The sequence below is a fragment of the Hemiscyllium ocellatum genome, chromosome 14 (genome assembly GCF_020745735.1).
Source record: "Hemiscyllium ocellatum isolate sHemOce1 chromosome 14, sHemOce1.pat.X.cur, whole genome shotgun sequence".
Lineage (NCBI taxonomy): Eukaryota > Metazoa > Chordata > Chondrichthyes > Orectolobiformes > Hemiscylliidae > Hemiscyllium > Hemiscyllium ocellatum.
This window is the reverse complement of record NC_083414.1, coordinates 19203419-19219655: the sequence shown is the minus strand read 5'-3', so window position 1 is coordinate 19219655 and position 16237 is coordinate 19203419. Positions and strand designations below refer to the sequence as shown.

Genomic DNA, 16237 nt, shown 5'->3' with positions numbered 1-16237 from the left:
TATGCTTGACAGATGATTTCAGCACCAGTGCTCCCTGTCCATGCAGTTCTCTATATTCCAAATACATAGCGAGGAGTCCAGCAGAAAAGGCCTTTGAATTAACTCCACAAAGACTACAATCTGGTCACCAAGCAAATTGCCAACACAATTTGTTTAGTAGTTGTCTCATTTCTCTTCAACCTAGAATGATTAATTTGACACTAGCCCCATTGTACTAAATAGCATTAGATCATTTTCATATTCAACAATTATGCCTAGTATATGAAACTGACCCAACTAGCTCAGGGCTGGCTCCTGAAATGAGCAAACCCCTGACACTCCTGTTTTTTTTTCCCTAGTTACAGTTTTTAATTTTATTTTATAATGCACAGTTTACAAAACAATTAACAGCTGTTTACAGTAAAACAGCAATTTACAAGGGAGAGGGGCTGCTAAACCAGGTCCCAAACCCTACCGTTCAACCAGTTTTCAGGAACTGATGACAGACTTCAAATCCCACTATCAGTCACCACAAAACAATAACAAATACATACAAGCCAGTCCAATTACATTTTTTAAAAAGTGCACCCGTCCCTCCCACCTTCCGGTCACTCTAAGGCAGCCCACCTCTATGTCCCTTCCAGGTCTCGGACTCTCCTGTTTTGTATCTGTCAGCCAGGACTCCCTGACTGAACCGGATTAACAGCCCCAATTAGGGAATTCATATTCTATGAAGAACACTTGGCTGACCTTTGTGACAACAGTCAGATCTTGTCAGTGGTGACGGGAAGTGTGTCCAGAAAGTTTAATACTAGAATGGACTTATCTAGTGGCAGCATCAGCAGGAGTCGGATCTGCATTTGCCCCTTGATCTCCCGGACAGGGTTCCGACTTGTAATTGTACGCAATAAGAATCAGAATTCAATCTGAAGCAATGGGCAGCACCGCCCTGTCCACTTTAGTCGCCCTAGCAGAGGTTTATGGTCTGTTACTATTATAAATTGACGGCTAGAAAAGGGTTGGTGGAACTTTCTCCCATCAAATATGACCACCAAGCCTTCTGTCTCCATCTGGGCGTATTTTCACTTGGCATCAGCACTGCATTGCATGTTAGCACCACATCTCATAGTGTGCCAACATCTTAGATGCTATAGCTGCTGCTTCTCTTTCCTAAAAGCAGCATGGCTTACGAGACCGTTCCAAAGCTGACCCTTTTTCAGTAGAAGTTGTAAGCATACCAGGATGGAGGCCAGATTATGTATGAATTTTCCATAAAAATGCACCAACCCAAGCAAGGAACTAAACTCTGGTACAGACATGGGAGCCGGGGCACCTTTGATTGCCTTCGTTTTATCTTCCAACGGGTGTAACCTCATTTTTGTCAACTCTGTAGGACAAATAGGCCATTTCGGTGCCTGGAACACATTTTCCCCTTCTAAGGTGTACATCTGCCTGGCAGAAATGATTAAATACTATGTCCAAGTTCTCTAAATGCTCTTTATTAGTTGTCTTGGTTGTTAGCATACAGATAAATGGCAACCTGTGTCGCCCTTGTAAAGTGCTCTCCATCGTGCACTGGAAAATGGCATATTAGAACTGGGTGATCATTGATTAGTCATTTATCTTGATTGGTTTTGATTTGGATGTTGCTAAGGAATTTCACTGTTCCAAGCCAGCAATAGATGGACTTTCCACTCTGGGTGTGCACTCTCCTGGATCCTGGTTTATGAATTCTCTTACTCAGTTCAGGTCTAGTTGAACTCTTTTGCTGTCTCATGTCAACATACTGGCAGCAACAACAAACGCCTACCAGCCCGGATCCTCCAGCAGATTTTAACCATTTGGCCAAGGCTGGGCTTTGTTTTGGGATTTTGTTGTGGGCTGACCTGGAGTTCCTGTGTTCAGGTATGTCCAGAGTGAGGCCTTGCAATTGCCTTCAGGCAAGTGGTGTTCCCCAAGCTCAGTCAGATTGGCAGTCCACTTCCATCGGCATACCTTGTAACTCAAGCTGTATTTGCCACGTTTTCTAATAAAAAAGCCAATTGTGGTCCCTGTTCAAAGTCCAGTTGGGCTCTGGCAAGAAGGTGTTTTTGCAATGTTACATAATTAGTAACACGTTGCCACCGAAAAAATACATGAAGGCCAGTATCTCATTGCCAAGTCACACTTTATTTACACGTGCATAGTATATGACACTGACCCAGCTAGATCAGAACTGGCTCCTAGAGTGAGCAGAACCCCTGATCATATCTGTCCACCAGGGCTCCCTGACTGGGGCTGTTAATCTGGACCAATCAGGCTCCTGATATTCTATGAGATCCACCTGGCTGACCGTGTTACAATCACTACAGCCTTGCCCATTCACTCAACTCTCTCAGGATAGGACATAAAAGTGAAATGATTCTACGCAGCCTTTTTCACCTGTCAATCATCCTGTATGAAAAGATTATTTTCCAGTTTGGTTTCTGTCCTGCTACTCCACTGTCATAATTTACAGAATTTGCATTTTCTGTAGTGTTTATCAGGGAAAAACAAATTTCTTCCCGAAGGTACTGATGCAGGCTGGATCTCCTGTCCCAATGTGTGCGATATTTAAGGGAGTAAGATAAATTAGATTAGATTAGATTACTTACAGTGTGGAAACAGACCCTTCGACCCAACAAGTCCACACCGACCCACCGAAGCGCGACCCACCGAAGCGCAACCCACCCATACCCCTACATTTACCCCTTACCTAACATTACGGGCAATTTAGCATGGCCAATTCACCTGACCTGCACATTTTTGGACTGTGGGAGGAAACCGGAGCACCCGGAGGAAACCCACGCAGACACTGGGAGAACGTGCAAACTCCACACAGTCACTCGCCTAAAGTTGGAATTTGACCTTGAACTTCATGAGCAGTGGGGTAGAGAGAGAACTTGAATTTTTTTTTCTTTTCTACCCACACTTTGCTCAGTGACACTGAGGCCAATTGTAGCACACCAACTGCTACTTCTCATTACTGACCAGTATTATTTGCATCTCTCAGTACAGGCTCTTTATTATTCATGTCTCTGGATCAGTATACTGGTTGAATTTACCCCAAAACACTTTAAGAAAACTCCTCAGCTCAATTATTTGTGACTGTTTTTCCTCCTTTTCCCTGTATCGAAGGGCCACCACTTGCAGCTGTGCTGGTTTGAACTGAGGCTTCAGCTCACATTCCATGACAGTAGCTATTTTGATTAGATTAGATTCTCTACAGTGTGGAAACAGGCCCTTTGGCCCAACAAGTCCATACCGACCCTCGAGAGTAACCCACCCTCTGACTAATGCACCAACACTATGGGCAATTTAGCATGGCCAATTCACTTAATCTGCACATCTTTGCACTGTGGGAGGAAACCAGAGCACCCGAAGGAAACCCACACAGACACAGGGAGAATGTGCAAACTCCACACAGACAGTCACCCGAGGTTGGAATCGAACCTGAGACCCTGGTGCTGTGAGGCAGCAGTGCTCACCACTGTGCCACCCCTTGATGGATTTAATCATACATGGATAAACATTCTGGAACATATTAAAACAATTTGATGCCGACTTATTTGAAATCTAGCCCTCATTGTTTATTTTTAGTAACTTGAAGCCTGCCTGCAGCAAGAACGTAATTTACCTATTTGATTTATAATCAATTAAAGTATTGCCAGTTGGATATTATAGTGGTGACAGCAAGTTGGGTTTTAAAGAAGTATGTACAAGGGTAATGGTTGGATTGGGAGAATATTTAGGAAAATGACAGGCTGGAAAAGACCAGCTGATCAGTCAGTCCTGCCCCACAAATGTGACGGCTGCCTATCCTGAGTAGGTGAAGCAATGACTCATTTTAGGCCTAATTGGGTTTATAATCCATATTTGCTGGACTCTAGAGTGGACATTGCACCACTGCTCACGCTTAGCAACAAAACAGTTTTGTAGAACTTGTATTCCCTGATACTAAATGACACACACACAGATCACTGCATGCACAAGATGAAGCAGGAGACCTTTTCTAAAGTGTAAAATGGTTGATTGTTTTCCCAGAGCTTTACAGTATGCTTTTCCTGGGAAAAAGATTAGCTTCTACTGCTGTTTAGAATCCAGTAATCCCTGTTGAAAGTTTTCTTGTCAATTTTCGTGAGGCCTGTTCTCCAAACCAAGCATTGAACAAGTGCAGCAGGCTTAAAGCTGCAATGAACAGTAGAGGTTACTCCCCTTTGGCCACATAATGCCAATTTAACAATTAGCTGAATACTGGAAATTTTCTGTACGCAGACTCAGTGGTTAGTACTGATACCTCACAGCGCCAGAGACCCGGGTTCGATTCCAGCCTCGGGCGACTGTCTGTGTGGATATTGCACATTCTCCCCATGTCTGCGTAGGTTTCCTCCAGGTGCTCCGGTTTCTTGCCACAATCTAATGATGTGCAGGTTGTTGAATTGGCTATGCTAAATTGTCCATAGTGTTCAGGGATAGTGTAGGTTAGGTACATTCGTCAGGGGAAATTTAGAGTAATAGGGTTGGGAAATGGGTCTGGGTGGAATCCCTACACTAGGGATTCTATGATAATACTCCAGATCATGCAGACGGATCTGTTGAATACATATATTGTAGCTGCATACTTACATATGCTACCTTGTATCCAAGTTAGTAACAAATCCACATGGTGTAAGAAAATGGGCATTCCAAGGTTGGAATAATGACCAAACAATGATAATTCTACACATCATCAGTCATATCTCTTGTTTGTGCTACACAGAAAATTGTTTTAGCTGTTTGAAAAGTAATAAACTTTTCAAAAACCTAATTTTAAGAAGTACAGTAATGATTAATTGATTCACTTTGCAACTTCAATCTTAGAGGTCAAAGTTCATATGGTACGATTGAGGAATTTAAAAACTTCCACCATTTCAACATCTTGGAGAATAGAATGTTGGTAGTGTTGAATTTGTTGTTTATCACCTATATTTTTTTAAAGGGCAGAAATTTATTTGATCTTGAAGCGCACTACAATATCAAATAAAAGATGGAATTGATTGTCATGGATGTTCCAGGCAAGAAAGAGCTTTTCTTTCTCCATAAGAGAGGCACGTGAATGATTTCTCCAAAATGAGATTGAAGTTATTGCTTTGCTTACTGCTCCAAACTTCCTTGCCCAGCTACCAACTCTGTTCCTGTCCAACAGAGAAAGACAAGATCAATCTGTTTGCAATTCTGGTGCCATATTTGTTCCCTGACATCTTTCTTACTGCATATTTGTGTTATCACTAAAAAAAAATGATATCTACGTCACTAACATCACTTGACTTCATTCCTGTCTCAGTTCATCTACCGCTGAAATACTCATTCGTACTTTTGTTACTTTTCAACCTAACTATCCAGTACATTCATGACCAACCTCGCATATCTTACCCTCCATAAATTTGTAACCACCCAAAGCTCTGCTGGTTTTTCTTTAAATTGTGCTAACTTGCGTTCAACTATCATCTTTAGCTAACCTATATTAGCTCCCATTCAAGAAACATTTTTATCTTGAAATAGTTTTTAAATTCCACCTTGGTCTCACTCCTCCTTATCCCCAACCTCCTTCAGTCCCACAACCCTCTTAGACATCTGCTCCCATCTGTTCCCTCCTATACCTTTCCTTTCTACCTGGCTTTCGTTCTTCAAGATACTCTTTGAAGCCTATCTATTTGAAGAAGCCTTTAGTAACCTGACCAAATGGGCGTTCTGGGTGGAGGTCCTGTTCACTGAGAGTTGCAGTCACTCAGAGTGCAGCATCTCTTCATTGATCGATAACATAATGAGGAAGGAAGTGGCTGCTCCTGGTAATGCACCTATCTAAGGTCAAGGATTGCTATGACAGGCAAATGTCACCTCCCAACGTCACCTCCGCTCTGTCTCCTGCTGCTCCCGGACAGGAAAAAAGTGTTGGGGAATGAGCCAGGCCAGGTGGTAGTAGTTGTGGTAGAGGATTTCTTTGGGAATAGTGACCACAATCCTGTAAGTTTTAGAATATTTGTAGACAAAGATGAGAGTGGTCTTAAGGGAAGAGTACTAAACTGGACCAAGGCCGATCAAATTAACATTCGGCAGGAGCTGGCAAATGTGGATTGGGGGCAGCTATTTGAAGGGAAGTCCACATTTGATACATGGGAGGCTTTCAAAGGTAGTGAAGGTAGGTTGAAGGTAGTGTAGGATAGGCATGTCACTTTGAAAACAAGGGATAGGAAAGGCAAGACTTGTGAATCATAGATGACAGGAGAAAGTGTGCAACTAGCCAGGAGGAAAAGGGAAGCTTACATAAGGTCCAGGCAGCTAAGAACAGAATGAGCCCTGGAGGAATATCCGGAAAGTAGGACCAATCTTAAACTAATCAGTGGGCTAAAAGGGGGTCATGAAATAACTTTAGTGAGCAGAATTAAGGAGGATCCCAAGGCCTGTTATTCATATATAAGAAACGAGGATAACTAGAGAAAGGGTTGGTCCACTAAAGGATAAGGAAGGAAGGTTGTGTGTCAAACCTGAGAATATGGTATGCTTGCTTTCATTGGACGGGGTATTGAGTATAAGAGCTGGCAGGTCATGTTAAAATTGTGCAAGACTTTGGTTCAGCCACATTTAGAATGCTGTGTATAGTTCTGGTCGCCACATTACCAAAAGGATGTGGACGCTTTGGAGGGGTGCAGAGAAGGTTTACAAGGATATTGCCTGGTATGGAAGGTGCTAGCTATGAAGAGAGGTTGAGTAGGCTAGAATTGTTTTCATTAGAAAAAAGGAGATTGGGGGGGACCTGATTGAGGTCTACAAAATCATGAAGGGTATTGACAGGGTGGATAGAGATAAGCTTTTTCCCAGGGTGAGGGATTCAATAACGAGAGGTCACGCCTTGCTAGCAGAGGTAGGAGAGGCACAGTAGATTCAAAAAGGTGCGTCTGGACAGATGCATGATAGGGTGGGGAACAGAGGGATACAGATGCTTAGGAATTGGGTGACAGGTTTAGACAGTGGATTTAGATCGGCACAAGCTTGGAGGGCTGAAGGGCCTGTTCCTGGGCTGTAAATTTTCCTTATTCTTTGTTCAAAGGTGGGAGTGATTGCAGAATGGAAGTCATGAGAAAGGGATTGAAGGGCAGTTTCAGCAATCACCTTTCCCTTTATTCTGGGTCCGGAGTGGCTTAGAGTGAGGGATCCCTCACTTTCTCTGCACCTTAAGTGGGCATCAATTGTCACTTAGTGTCAGTTAGTAGTAAGGTCAACCATGAGCTTTCCCACCATAGAATTATTCAGGTTTGTGGCTAAAAGGCTGGAAAGCAGGCTCCTCATGGGAGGGCATTAAATGCTGCCATTATCTAACATGGTTCAGTATTCTATTTTGTTTAATAATGCATATGTGAAATGCCTTGGGATGTTTTATAATGTTAAAGGTGCTATATTAATATACATTACGAATGAAATGTTCTTGAGTTTTTAGGCAGCTAAGAGTTGTGGAGGGATATGTGTCTCATACACAAGAGGAACTGACCTCTTTAAAACTCGAAGGACATGGGCATTTTGTTTAAGAGCAAATAAGATAGTTCAGGCCAAGATTGCCCATAGCTGGAGAATGAAGGGTGTTGTATTGTTTAGGAGTTTGAAAGGATTAATAGTAAAGTGTGACCACTATAATTATACCAGACTTGATGAGAAAACAGCTTTGGATATCAATGGAGTAAAATACTAGACTTTGTATAAATTGCGCGTGAAATTATTTAGTGACAAACCATCCATGTCCTCCTCCTCGGGTTCTGTAATATGTACATTGGATCAATGTAACTTGTATTCATAGAAACAGAAAATAGATGCAGGAATAGGCCATTCGGCCCTCCAAGCCTGCACCACTATTCAACATGATCATGGCCAATCACACAATTTCAGTATTTTACTCCCACTTTCTCTCCATATCCTTTGATCCCTTTAGCTGCAAAGGCCATATCCAGCTCTCTCTTGAATATATCTAATGAAGTGGCCCCGACAACTTCCTGTGGGAGAGAATTCCACAGTTCAAGGTTTGTGCGAAGATTTGTAGCTCGGGTGCTCGTTGTTGTGGTTCTGTTCGCCGAGCTGGAAGTTTTTGTTGCAAACGTTTCGTCCCCTGGCTAGGAGACATCATCAGTGCTCTGGAGCCTCCTGCGAAGCGCTTCTTTGATGTTTCTTCCAGTATTTATAGTGGTCTGTCCTTGCCGCTTCCGGGTGTCAGTTTCAGCTGTCCGCTGTAGTGGTTGTATATTGGGTCCAGGTCGATGTGTTTGTTGATGGAGTTTGTGGATGAATGCCATGCCTCTAGGAATTCCCTGGCTGTTCTCTGTCTGGCTTGCCCTATGATAGTAGTGTTTTCCCAGTCCATCAACAAACACATCGACCTGGACCCAATATACCAACCACTACAGCGGACAGCTGAAACTGACACCCGGAAGCGGCAAGGACAGACCACTATAAATACCGGAAGAAACATCAAAGAAGCGCTTCGCAGGAGGCTCCAGAGCACTGATGATGTCTCCTAGCCAGGGGACGAAACGTTTGCAACAAAAACTTCCAGCTCGGCGAACAGAACCACAATAGAATTCCACAGGTTCTTAACTCAGAGTGAAGAAATTCTTCCTCACCTCAGTCCTGACTGGCTTACCCCTTATCTTTAGACTGCTAATATGCAATAATGCCCATGCCTCTTCTCACTAGGCTAGCAAGTGGTTTAATTCTAACACACCTTCCACCCTAAATGAGAACGTTAGCAGTAAACTTATCCCAAGTTGAAAAACTAGCACAATGTAATATAGTGTTCGGTGATGAGGATTTCTGACGCGACAAAGGCTGGATTGATCAACAATTATGTGGTGATAGCTGTTGCTTAAATGAAGAGAAACTGAGAAACTATTTTTGAATAGCTCATTGGACAGCGCAGTGAGTTGTCAGGGAAATAATTACATCATATAAAACAGGTTTAACTTGTGTGGATGTTGATAGTGCTTGGATTGGGAGTGGTAAACTAGCTAGTGAACCTTATCACTATTCACTGACATCTGTCAGAAATGATTTGAAGGTGCTGGTGTTGGACTGGGGTGGTCAAAGTCAAAAATCATAGTTTTTGAATCTGTCAGAAATCCAGTATAGTCATAGAGATGTACAGCACAGAAACAGACCCTTTGGTCCAACTCATCCATGCTGACTGGATATCCTAACCTAATCGAGTCCCATTTGCCAGCAATTGGCCCATATCTCTCTCAACCCATTATATTCACATATGCATCCAGAGGCTTTTTAATCATTGTACCAGTCTCCACCACTTCCTCTGGCAGCTCATTCTATACATGCACCACCCTCTGTGTGAAAAAGTTGCCCCTTTGGTCTCTTTTATACCTTTCCCCTCTCACCCTAAAGTTCTGGACTCCTCCAACCCAGGGGAAAGACCGTGTCTATTTACCCTATCCATTTATGTGACGTTTGATGTCGAGTTGGTCTCTGAAAGACATCATCAGCTTCAATACTCAATATAGTCAACATGATTGGAATTCTTCCATTACTGCTATAGGCCTCTATCAGCACACAGAACAACTAACAAACAAATGAAGTATGTCCTGAAAAAGTTAACTGGGGTTCTAATTTTTTAAAACTAGTTTTCTTCTATGACGTTCTGGAATGATTCTAGGTTGAGTGTTCCATAGCTTTGAGCACCTGTGTTACCTCCATATGGAACAGTATCAACTGGCTTTTCTGTCATGTAGTAGCTTCTGTACATATAGCCAATGACCAGCAGAGGTCAGTAGACAGCAATTAGGCTGCAGGTACAATAGGCAATATTTTAAAAAGTTAGCATTTTGGGTCCAGTCACCTTTCCTCGGTTCTGAACATTAACTCTGCTTTCTCTCCCCAGATGTTGCCAGACCTGCTGAGCTTTTCCAGCAGTTTCGGTTTTCATTTCTGATTTCCAGCATCTGCAATTCAGTTTTTATATATTTTAAAAACTTGCCTCGCTCTGAGGCCAATTGCAGCACTCAGGGTTGAGAACAGCCAACGCAGCACAAATCAGGAATCGATGGGAACTTTAGATCAGGACTGGCACAACCACCACGTAGTTACCTGGAGGAACAAAATTTGGGTGGCACAAAAACAATGAACTATTCATGAAGCTGCTTAAGTAAAGAAACAGACTTCAGCAGTGGGAACAAAAGACTTAGATTCCCTACAGTGTGGAAACAGGCCCTTTTGTCCCAACAAGTCCACACCAACCCTCCAAAAAGTAACCCACCCAGACCCATTTCTCTCTGAGTAATGCACCTAACACTATGGTCAATTTAGAATGGCCAATTCACCTAGCCTACACATCTTTTGATCTGTGGGAGGAAACCAGAGCACCTGGAGGAAACCCACACTAACACAGGGAGAACATACAAACTCCACACAGGCAGTCGCCCAAGGCTGGAATCGAACTTGGGTCCCTGGTGCTGTAAAACAGCAGTGCTGAGCTACTGTGCCACCCCATCAAATAAATCTACTGATCTACATCCACGCGTATTGACACAGATTTTAATGTACTTATATTTCTGTCTTTCTGAAAATTTCATTTCTATGCTGCTGTGTTGGAAATCTGTATATCTACATGAATATTTAAAAACTGCAATACAGAAAATATAAAATAACATAATATTTGTGTGCAACTTGTGCATAAAATAATCTAGAAACTGTTGCAAGAACACACTATGAACCACCCTGTATATTTTAAAGTGCATTTCTTGTACAAAGCCTGTGAAGTGTGTAAAGTAATGATAATGTATAGTCATTATTGTAATGTTTTGTTTTATCATGTGAAGTAAATCTAAGTATAAATCAGAACTTTTTCAGAACAATGCACAATATTGATTTCCAAAAGTGAATCAGGAGGACAGAGAAGGACAGGGTCATAAAGCTAAAAGATTGTGCAGGGTCCTTAATGCCTTTGCACGAGTTCTGCTTTGCAGTATATCCAAGTAACACCTTTAAAAATTCATCTAAAATAACCTGAGTCTCACTCTGTTTAAGAAAGTTTCTTGAGTTAGTTGCAGGATTACGGTCATTTACTTGTGAGTAAACATTTGTAGCTGCTTAAACTTGCTGTAAGTTGATATTATTGGAAAGCTTTTGGTCCACAACAGGTCTGGGCTGAATCCATTTGCCTGGAATTTACTGTTTTATTTCTTGTCATTGTACCTTTGCTGGATGTAACTTTGATATTACATTTGTAAAGTTGCTGCTTTGTGTAGCAAAGGAAGGAAATGGATACAACGAAATTTGCATCAATGACACATCTTAAGTATTTCTACTTCAGTTTTAATGATGTAAAAAAAATGAATCAGCATTGTCTCATTTTAAAAGTATCACGAAGCATGATTGAGAGACATCATGTTGCCATTTGTCTTGGATTATCTGGGTCAAATGTTGTGATCTCCATGTGAAGAAGGCCTACATAAATAAAAGCACAAACCATTACATATGAAAATATTTAATATGCAACAATATCCATTGAAACAGCCTGTTATTTTCTTTGAAAATCTAATCTCTGCATATTCCAGGACATTTGGACAACCACGTTGGCCTTTAAATGCTCACGTGATATCACATGATGTCTAACAGTATTTCTGGCCATGTTCAGGATGGGTTTGGAACATACTCTGCTTCCTTCTCTAAGCCCTGTTATTCCCTTCCTACTGATACGCAGCAAACCAACCCTTTCCCTGTCACGAATAATTCTCCAGCTATTTCCACACTTTATAGTGTACTCTGCCCCTTACTGTTTGTTAAACGTGATAATGTTCCTGTTTTGGTATTTAATTATAATGTCAATACCAGGTTAAGGGCACATCCAGTTATAGACACTCAAGCTAAAAAGATACTACCCTTTCTATCTCGCACCCATTTCAATTGATGATCACAATCGAGCCTGAATTTACACAACTCACATGTAAATGTACCCTCTAACTAGCCATTTCCAAATGTAGGGGACAGTGATCATGGCAAGTACCATTTCATTGGTGACTATGCTCCAAATAGCAAAGACAGGTCAGGAGCGTCACTTTCTTCCCCACAAGGTAATGCTCCAATCTCACACCTGATTGTCACTCTCAAAATTATTCATTCTAAGGAAAAGGTTTCAGGATACAGTGAGAGAAAAGTTATGTAGGTCAATTCCTAGCATTGGGAGGAAGCAATGAGGAAAACTGATGTACATAAATACATTACAAGAGAAACAGTGTAGCAGGAGTTCAGTCCAATTAGGTGCCAATGTCTTCCCAAATCCAGCAGAAAGCTTATAGAAGTCAGTGCTGCAAAAACCAGGAAATGTGTGCATCCCTAAGTTAGGACAACAACACATATCTTAATTGCACTCTTACCGTCAGAAAGAAAGAGCAGGAAATTTTAGCCATGTCATATAGAGTCGTACAGCACAAAAATAGACCCTTCAGTCCAACCAGTCCATTCCGATCATAATCCCAAACTAGACTAGTCCCATCAACCTGCTCCTGGGCCAAATCCCTTCAATGTTAACTGAAATTATATTTTCCTGCTATAAGCTTGTAACAAGTTGATCAGCGTTTAAATAAACACCAGTGAATAAGTGACACTAATTAGTACAAATTCAACTATCCGTCTCGACATCTTGACAGTTTTTGTCGTACATGTATTATCACTCTATAAGCAAGGAACAGAAAATTAATTTGGAAGACTATGGATATAAAGAAACCATGTAATAAAAAATGCAATTGGACACTTCTTTAAAAGCAACTGTTTTTCAGCCCAATGTGATGAACTATATGAATCCCTTCATACAATAAAGCATTCAACATACTGAATTAGCCTCAGAGAAGCCATGTTACCCTCAGTGGGGAAAAGCCAACTACTATTTAACAGCACTGAGTTGACTGAATAAAATATCTGCAGCCATTTCCATCTGGAATTTATGTATTGCCAGAGAGAAGTTGCCAGGTGTGCAATTATATTTTCAGCCCGTCATGATAACGGTAAGGTCTAGCCTATCAATTTCAACTTCGATTGTCAGACTTTCATACCAGAGACTGTCGTTGACAGAATGGCTGTTTTTAAGATAGATAAATTAATAATTTAAGATGGCCACTGTGATCATCTGAACATCTTGAGAAGAAAATAATGTGAGGATAAATAGTCTGAGCCAAAGTTAATATTTCATCAAAACCCAGTCAGATCTGAAAGAACTCTTGCTCCTATTTTTGATTCACACCATTCTGGAAGTATTGCAGATTGGGATGAACATCATTTGCAGGTTATACAGGTTGAAAGAACTACAATGCCAGATATGGGAATATACAGCTGAACCATATTTCAGGCAAAAGTTTTTGGGCAGAGAGAAGAAAATGGATTCAAAACAGCAGAACTAGATGTCTTGCCTTAAGTCTCCCTGTTCCTCAACCTCTCCGATGATTATGGCTACTGAAATGCGATTCGGAGAAATACTTATTCTCTGAACTAAAGAACATCTCCAAACTTTGCTCCTGCTGAGAATATAATTCACCATTTAAGCAACGTTGCCTCAGGTTTTTAAACGCAAAACCTCAAGGATTCTAGGACTTTTTAAGCTGCATCTTCTTCATTGTCCTGTTTCTTCTAAACACTCTCTTTAAAAAACTTTATACTTGTATTCATGTACATACTTGATGACATGCTTTATGATTTATCACAGGGTTAGCAAGTAATAAAATTACTCTCTCTTTCACTCAAGAGAACTCCTTCATTGTAATCTACTTAACAATATTTTAATTGTCCTTTAATATATTTGTAAGCTAAAAATAAATAAAAATATTGTTGCAACAGATCAAGAGAGGATTAGGAAAGGGGAGCCAATTCACACATCCTCACCTGATCGTATCAAACCATGGATTAACTAGTTCTTTCTCACTAATCTATATACAATGGGGCAGTATTCTAATGTACAATACCCATGAAATACAGTATACTGAGTAAATCATGCCTAAGTCCTTCCCGCACAACAGCTTACTGTTCTGCCTGTACCACTAGCATGAAGAGTCAAGTGAGGATGGATTCTCAGCTCACTGGGAGGTTGAGACTCATCACCCCATGAATGGAAGCAGTACCTCTCCATTTCATTTCAACCATGGACAGTCACCACGCTGAGTTATGAAAAGTTAAAAAGGTACATTGCAAAGTGAGAAACACTGAATAAAATTTACTTTTCCATTCTTCAACCTTTAGGTCTAGACTTTCAAAGGAATCATCATATGGTTCTGCCACTGGCTCATTATCTGGATCATGATGCTCAATAAGATATGGATGTGCTAAAGCATCACAAGCAGTAATTCTCTCATCAGGGTCTAGGTGCAGCATCTTTTCCAGCAAATCAACCGCTAGAAGAGGGAGAGACAAAAATGGATCAGTTAATGTGGTCTCAAGCCTTATGCTCTATACATCCAGGATACACAGATGTTGATGTACAATATTATTCCACACCCACTCTCCTTGAACAGTGATCAGTACTCTCAATATGAAGACTCTATTTTGCCTATTTTCACATTGTTCTTTAATTATAACTTTTGTTTTGTTTTAAATTTTCTACACTCATCTATTCCATTCCTCTTGCCTCAATGGAACTAAAGCCTGCAGGCTATTTACTGTTCCAAAGAATGTCAATTTATTTAAGAGAAAATGGAACTAGCCTTGTGTAATTACCACCACTTTAGCAAAGCCTCCCCTCACACACTCCAAATTAACTTTGGCAGTAATTCCGATACCTTGTTTATTCATCGTGGGAAAAACCTGCTGAAAATCTTTCTTCTGCTTTGGTTTGAGAGAGCAAACATAGTTTCTTGCCTGAAAAGATCCAAACATGTTAATTGCAAACAAAGCTTACACAATTGAAGACAGAGTAGATTCCCTTACAGTGTGGCAACAAGCCCTTCAGCCCAACAAGTCCACACCAACCCTCCGAAGGGTAACCCACCCAGACCCATTACCCTCTGATGAATGCATCTAACACTATGGGCAATTTAAGCATGGCCAAATCACCTAAGTTGCGCATTTTTGGACTGTGGGACAAAACTGGAGGAAACCCACACAGACACAGGGAGAATGTGCAAACTCCACACAGACTGTCGTCTGAGGCTGGAGTTGAACTCAGGTCCCTGGTGCTGTGAGGCAGCAGTGCTAACCACTGAGCCACCGTGCCATCCCTACAGTAGATCATACAGTTCATAGCTCTGCTATTCAATACGGTCATGGCTGGGATTAATGTTTTAATTACTGTTATATGTTTACCTATAGCGAGACTCAAATTATTTGTAATCCGCATTATAGGAAGGATGTGGAGATTTTGGAAAGAGTGCAGAGGAGATTTACTAGGATGTTGCCTGGTATAGAGGAAGGTCGTATGAGGAAAGGCTGAGGGACTTGAAGCTGTTTTCGTTAGAGAGAAGAAGGTTGAGAGGTGACTTAATTGAGACGTATAGGATAAGCAGAGCCTTTTTCCTCAGATGGTGATTGCTAGCTGGAGAGGACTTGGCTTTAAATTGAGAGGTGATAGATATAGGACAGATGTCAGAGGTAATTTCTTTACTCAGAGTATTAGGGGCATGGAACACACTGCCTGTAATAGTAGTAGACCCGCCAATTTTAAGGGCATTTAAATAGTCATTGGATAAACATATGGATGAAGATGGAATAGTGTAGGATAGATAGGCTTCAGACTGGTTTCACAGGTCAGTGCAACAGAGAGCTAAAGGGCCTGTACTGTGCTGTAATGTTCTATGTCTACGTCCATGTCTAAATAATGATTAGTGTTCAAGACAGAAACCTGGTCAGTGCCTCTATCAATCAGGATGTGAAAGTCAGGCAAATTAGGGAGTTTTCTGTACTTCTTGAAATCTTTAACTTGTGATGACGACTCTGGGAATGGTGAGACGAGGTTTCCAGCACACTACCCCAGTGAGTTGCAACACCCTGTCAGTGAACGCATTTCTCTTCATCTCAGTTTAAAATTATCTTTCTCCTACCATGAGACTATTCTCCCATGTTTTAGATTTCTTCATCAGTGGAGACAATCTCTCAGCATTTACACTATTAATCCCCTTTAGAATCTTTCAATGCTTCAAAGAGATCACTTCCCATTCCTATAAATTCTAGAGAATACACGTCCCAATCACCCTCTTATCGCAGGTTTACTTATCTGGCAAACAATGTCAAA

The 16237-nt window shown here is 41.2% G+C and overlaps 1 protein-coding gene across 3 annotated transcripts in view; it reads right to left on the bottom strand.

Moving 5' to 3' along the window:
• Positions 1–11324: 11324 nt before the first annotated feature.
• Positions 11325–16237, bottom strand: part of zgc:171775 (STKc_p38 domain-containing protein) — a 33013-nt gene continuing 28100 nt past the window's right edge. For all 3 annotated transcript variants that reach the window (XM_060835446.1, XM_060835447.1, XM_060835448.1), the window contains 3 exons: positions 14790–14868; positions 14232–14405; positions 11325–11472 (listed from right to left, as the gene is read on the bottom strand). In XM_060835446.1, the coding sequence (XP_060691429.1) occupies positions 11411–11472; positions 14232–14405; positions 14790–14868 (315 nt within the window). In that variant the 3' untranslated portion in view covers positions 11325–11410. The remainder of the gene's footprint in view (positions 11473–14231; positions 14406–14789; positions 14869–16237) is intronic.